This window comes from Strigops habroptila, chromosome 1, assembly GCF_004027225.2.
Source record: "Strigops habroptila isolate Jane chromosome 1, bStrHab1.2.pri, whole genome shotgun sequence".
Classification (NCBI taxonomy): domain Eukaryota; kingdom Metazoa; phylum Chordata; class Aves; order Psittaciformes; family Psittacidae; genus Strigops; species Strigops habroptila.
The window spans coordinates 111,274,860-111,280,859 of NC_044277.2; the positions used below are offsets into that span (position 1 = coordinate 111,274,860).

The window sequence follows — 6,000 nt, forward strand, 5'->3', positions numbered from 1 at the left end:
TTTTCTACCCTGTTAACCTTGTAGTAAGATTTGATTTACTGTCAAGAGCCTTTTTATTTCTTAGTGATTATTAGTGATATTGTTACTAATTATGGTGAGATCGATACTTTTATCATGATGTTTATATACTTATATATAATGTATTCACTTAAAATTTCTAGTCTTATTTCTTGAAGATTAGGAATGAATCTTTTGAAAGGAAGTCTGGTTACTATGAATGGTTAATGTTTTCTCACCTCATTAAGATTTCTTTCTGACATATAAAGGCAGTATTATATTGTTGTTATAGATATGATTAAAAGACTCCTAGCCTTAATGTAGTTAGCTCTAATTCTAGCAGTTAGACTACAGAACCACACATTTCATTTAGGGTAAAGTGTCCAAGAAAATACTCAAGGCTCTTGGTAGACCTGTATATGTCAGCATGTTGTCTTTGCTGAATTGTTAATTGTGTTAGATATGCCCTGTTAGTTTTACTTTTAGCTCCATGCTGTAGTATTTTGCAGGACAAGGTAGCTTTTCCCTTAAGATGAGTAAGGTCAGTGGGAGTAGTGGAGGGGAAAGTTCAATGCAGTCATTCCCAGAAAATGTTTTATTCTGACCATCAGGTATTTGTATCTTTCTTATTTGTATTATCTTTGATAAAACAAAACAAAACCTTACCAATACAAAATTCTATCTTTTGTTCTCTCTGTCCTAAGTAAATACATGAAGTATGATGATGACAATCAGTATGAGTGTAGGGCTGAAGTTAAGTGAAATCTGAGCAGATCTATTAGCTTGTTAGCAGCAAGTTTCTTCTCATTTGTACTGCTGTGGAACATACCAGACTCTTGGCTGCTAGCCCAACAAAACTCGCTCGTTTGAGCTTTTTGTTTGCTTTGTTGGGTGAGCTCTACCTGGTGAGTGCTGTTGGCTCACAGAGGGCTCCCGCAAGCTGGGACAGCTGGGACAAAGCCAACCATGAAAAGTGGTAAAGAAAACACGGAATCTAGCTGAAATAAAAATCACTTCCTATACAGAACAAATGAGAAACTACAAGCAAAATATATTCTGACACTTGATTAGTAAGATCTTTGGTTTGAAAAATTGTCTAAGTTAATAGAAATGCATATTCTGTTACTACACATCATTTCCTCCTTGTCTCTACAAGAGAACAGGCAAAACTGAAAACTATGAAGAGACATCTGAAGTTTTGCCTGCAGTGGCAGTTTCTTCCACAATGCATATGTAGATTTTTATTCCCCCCCCCCCAACTTTTTCCTGTATGTATTACAAAGTTCCAGCCAGATGAAACTCGCCAAATCACAGGTCTGTCTTCAGTGAACAGCAAGAAGTTTGTCTTGATTGTCTCAAATTGTCTAGGAAAGGAGGTCAGTGGTAGGGAACTCCATTTACTCCTTCTGGGCAGCTGAGCAATTCAAGTGACTTCCAGGACCAGGTATAGAGCACTTCATGGGCTGGAACTTCAACAAAACACAGCAAATCCAGCTCACATCTCATATCCTGGCAGCTGCAGAAGCAATGAAGTAGTGTAATTTTACAAAAATAATTACTACTTGAGCTGTGTCTTCTGTGATGAAAAGTGTTGTTAGGGCTTTTCAGCAAATTTCCTGAGAAAGTGTTAGTTTTTTTCCTTGCGAATTTGATTGTCTAGTGCAGTAGAATCTCAGAGGATAGGTTGCATTTTTAATATCTTTAAACTGTGCTATTCAGGATAAGCTCTTATAGTCAGATTTTAGGGTAATTTGCTATGTACCTGCTTTATATGTCTCCCAAACATGTTTTTTTAATGATATAAAGAAAACACAGGTTTCACAAATCTTTATTAAATGAAAATGTCTTCTCTAACTTTTTATAATAACAAAAGTGGTGATGGACGAGGAGAAAATTGTGTTCAACTTTAGAGGTAGTTTTGAAAAATACAATCAAATGAAATTTAACCATTCAGAATTTTAAAAAATTATGAAAACTAAAATGAACACATTCTCCAGGCATTCAATTTCCAAGTAAGACTGCCGTGACCCAAACAAAATTTGCAAGTCTGTAAATGCTCCAGAACAATGAAAGTACATAAACAGAAGTAAAAGGGACCAAGTCTAGGAAAAGAAGTCAGTTACCAAAGCCAGCATGGAAAGGCACATACAGTTTTACAAAATTTTCACTTTGCTTAAACTGTGATAATAGTGAAGTGTGTTAATATTAGATTAATTTTTAACCTGAATATCTATCTATAAATGTATCAAATTTGCCTTTAGTGAATATTTCTATAGCATTTATAACTGTCAGAAATAAAAATAACAGAAACCCTATGTCTTTCTCTTGCAGGTAATTAGCCAATCAAGGGCTAGGTTTAACCCAAGTATCAGCATGATTAAGAAGTGTATTGAAGTTCTGATAGACAAACAGTACATAGAGCGAAGCCAGGCCTCTGCAGACGAATACAGTTATGTAGCATGATGTTGCTATCCTGCAGGTATGATTGTAAGGAGATCATTGCTGTCACTGTTTGGTGTGTTCCTGTGGGAAGAGGCAGGCCTGTGCCTCTATATTGGTCACTTGGCAGCCCCTGTTTTTCTGCTGTTTACAACATCACCAGTGCCATGTCATGAGCGTCAATGAAAATGCCTATAGATATTTCAAGCTCATGTCATTATGACATTTCTTAAACTTTACTAAAAGAATGAGTGAAGTATTGCTGAAATGTGGAAAATTGGTTGGGTACCATGCTTTTCCCCCCCCCCCCCCCCCCTCCCCCCCCTCCTCCCTTTCACGTTTGCAGTTGATGTTTTTTAATGTATCTTAAGACAAAGTTAAAAAAAAAAAAAAAAAAGAAAAGAAAAAACCTAAATATTGTAATATGACAGATAACCTAATAATTGTATCTACATTAAAATGTAAAAAAAATGACGAACATGATACTGCTGCTTGTCAAATAAAAAAATAAAGTTATATAATGTGTCTGGAATGATTGTAGAAATGGATATAGCATTAATGTCTGTAAATATTATTCAGACTTGGACGAGTGAAAATAATGTTATGTGTTTGGGTTTTGGATAACCTCAGAAGTAGATCTGAAGTAAGAACTAATTTATATAAAACTGAATACAAGGTTTGTTATGTTTGATGTGATTATAAAAAAAAAAAAAATATTTATGGTGAAGTGCACATCTTGTTTTCTTGAGATTAGGGTAATTTACATTCTTAGCGCCTGAAGGCCTGCTCTGTGTCTGTTAATCTCACACTGTAGGAATATGTTACAAGAGAAAATAAACAGGCGTTCGGGGGGATTTCAGTAGTGTGGTGCACAAAGAGTTAGGAATGGTTATCATGAACATCAAAGATATAGTTCAGTGGCTTGTGAAACCACCCTGATAATGGGAAAGAATATAGCAGACAGGCAATTGAAAAAAGTTGTTTCACTAATGCATTGGGTAGAAACACTGTGTGGATAGGTACCTATGTTTGTTTCCTCATAAGCCCATACTGTGTTTTTCTTTTCTGTTTTTTTCACTCCTGACTTATATAGTTTTGTTTATCATATTTTGTTTTCCTCTGCCCCAATTGCATTTCTAGCTATTTGGACAGACAAGAAATTCATGGGCTGTTCCACGTCATGTGTTTCTCATCAGGGGTGGCATGGTGACTGATCACCCTCAAATAGGCGAAGTATCACTTTAAAAGGTCCTAACTCTACTAGTGAAAGTAATTGGAGTTTAAAGAGCAGTGAGAGTGTGAACACACTGAATGTCTGCTGCAGAAAAGAGCTTCCTCATGGCTATGCCTGCAATTGTCATTGACAGGATTTAAATGTTCTATTTTTGCCAAATTTTATTAGTGTGCATATAAAAATATATATATGTAGATATATATTATTTGCAATATTTTTTTAGATTGTGTGGTATTTCATCACCTACTAAAAGTCCACAGATCCCAAAGTAATTTTAAAGGAAAAAGCCCTCTGGTGGGAGCTTTTTCCTTCTTTCTTTTTCTAGCTTTTCGCTATATGAAAGGTTTCTCTCTGACTCTCAGACTGTTGCTGTCTCTTATTTCTTATGCGGCATCACATTCATATGTTATCTGGAGGGTACAGTAAACTTTCTGTGTTTATCTAGGAAATGAATCAAGAAGTGTTAATATGTTTTCCTTACGTGACTTTTGGTGAGGGTGAATAATGGGCAATAAACAATGAAGGGCACTAAACGTTTCTTCTGTATTTATGCTATTTTATCTCACAATGCTAAGATCTAGATTTTTCAAATGGATTTATGTCTTAAAGAACTGGGGTTTTTAACTGATCATAATATGGTGCAGTAGGTCATTGTCTAAAGTGGTAGTTCAGAGTTGTGTTGGGAGACATCAAAGGTGCTTGTAGTGTAAGTGTAATAAACAGGAGACACATTAGCATAGCATAGGTTTTGATGGGAGTGACTTTTAATCTATTTCAGTGTGAAGCATTTCTGTGCTTTATAAAAAGGAATTCATTACTTCTTACAACAAAAAACAAATAGAGAGAATATTCTATGACACGATAGAAAAAAATATTGCCTGAAAATTGAATCATCAAATCCTTTCTCCAGAAAACAAACTAACAGTGACACCAAAGCTTTTGGAAGCAAATGTGTTTTATCTTGTAACTTGTGTATGAGTCAACAGATTTTAAGCTTGTTTCTTCATAAAAGCATTAATAAAAGCTTTATTTAAATACAGATTGCAGTAGCAAAATTTTGAGACTGAGGTTTAACAGTCTTTTAACAGATTTAGTTTCAGAATCACTTCACAGACAAAACAAAAACTTTACTCCTCTTGCCCAAATGTGTAAGGTTTTAGCATTACCTTATCTGTGAATTTTTGCATACCTAAACCATCAAAAGTACTATTTTGCTTTTTAGATAAGCATGCTGCTGAGTTGAGACATGTTTAGCAAGTTAAAAACGTTCATATATTTCAGTGCAGTTGGCATCCCCAGACAATGTCTTTCATAATTACACACAAACTCAGTCTTTTCAGTGCCTCTTGGGAAACATGGCTATAGCTGGGGAACATTTTGCATTCTCCTTTATAACTCACACCTTCCCCCTAAGGAAAAAAAGTAGTGCAGAGATTCAGCCCTCTCCAGCTGGGTTAGGTCACTGAAGTCATTGCTGGCACACAATGATGCCGTTTATAGTGTAGTGCTACAACCTGGCAACTCAATACATCTGGCAAGTTACCATTTAAAAGTACAAAATGCTAATGGGTATTAACAGGAGGGGCAAGTTGTAAAAAGAGAAGACATCCAAAAATGCTGTGCATTTTTAATTTTTTACTAGAAGAAACTGGTATAATTGTATAGATGTTTTTATTCGTTATAAGCCCATTGACATATATGACCTGCTAGTTTCCTGGGAGCCACATGGCTGACTCTGGAAACATATGGATTTCATACATCTCATACATTTATAATATCAAAATGCGTTTTACCTCTAGTATTGTTATTGATGATTCTTATGCTAACTGAAAATATATTTCTATGATGATTTGTGTTCAGATTGCTTATCTTATTCTAGGAAACAAAAATGTGTACCTTTATTTATGCGTGTTCATACATACAGGGCTGCTGGAGCTATGAAAGGTACTCAAATCACCACACCATGAAAAACAGTCTTCAAAGTGGAGAGTATCGTTACTTTTTAAGAAACCGTTCAATGAGTATGGCACTTTTCCAAATATGGAGCAAAGTACAGAAATTGGGCAAAGGAAAAATACATTTTATAAGCTGATACCTTTCAGCTATGCTTAGAAAGCTATTTCTTATACTTAAAGTCCATTGTAAAAGCAAGTCTTGCAACATAGTATTGATTCTTGAGCAGAATAAATTCTTCGTACTTTAGGGCAAATACGTTAGGACTGTCCATACTTTACAAATATGGTAAGTACCTAGAGTTAATTAATCTAAGGTATTACAATCTATAAAAACATATTTTTCAAAGCAATTGTTCTTGCACTGAGTATTTTCTC

At 35.1% G+C, this 6,000-nt stretch overlaps 1 protein-coding gene across 4 annotated transcripts in view; it reads left to right on the forward strand.

Moving 5' to 3' along the window:
- The window catches only part of CUL2 (cullin 2), a 51,919-nt gene extending 46,764 nt beyond the window's left edge, over positions 1 to 5,155 (forward strand). For all 4 annotated transcript variants that reach the window (XM_030491648.1, XM_030491639.1, XM_030491658.1 and 1 more), the window contains one exon: positions 2,329 to 5,155. In XM_030491648.1, coding sequence (XP_030347508.1) covers positions 2,329 to 2,460 — 132 coding nt within the window. In that variant the 3' untranslated portion in view covers positions 2,461 to 5,155. The remainder of the gene's footprint in view (positions 1 to 2,328) is intronic.
- Positions 5,156 to 6,000: the final 845 nt, after the last annotated feature.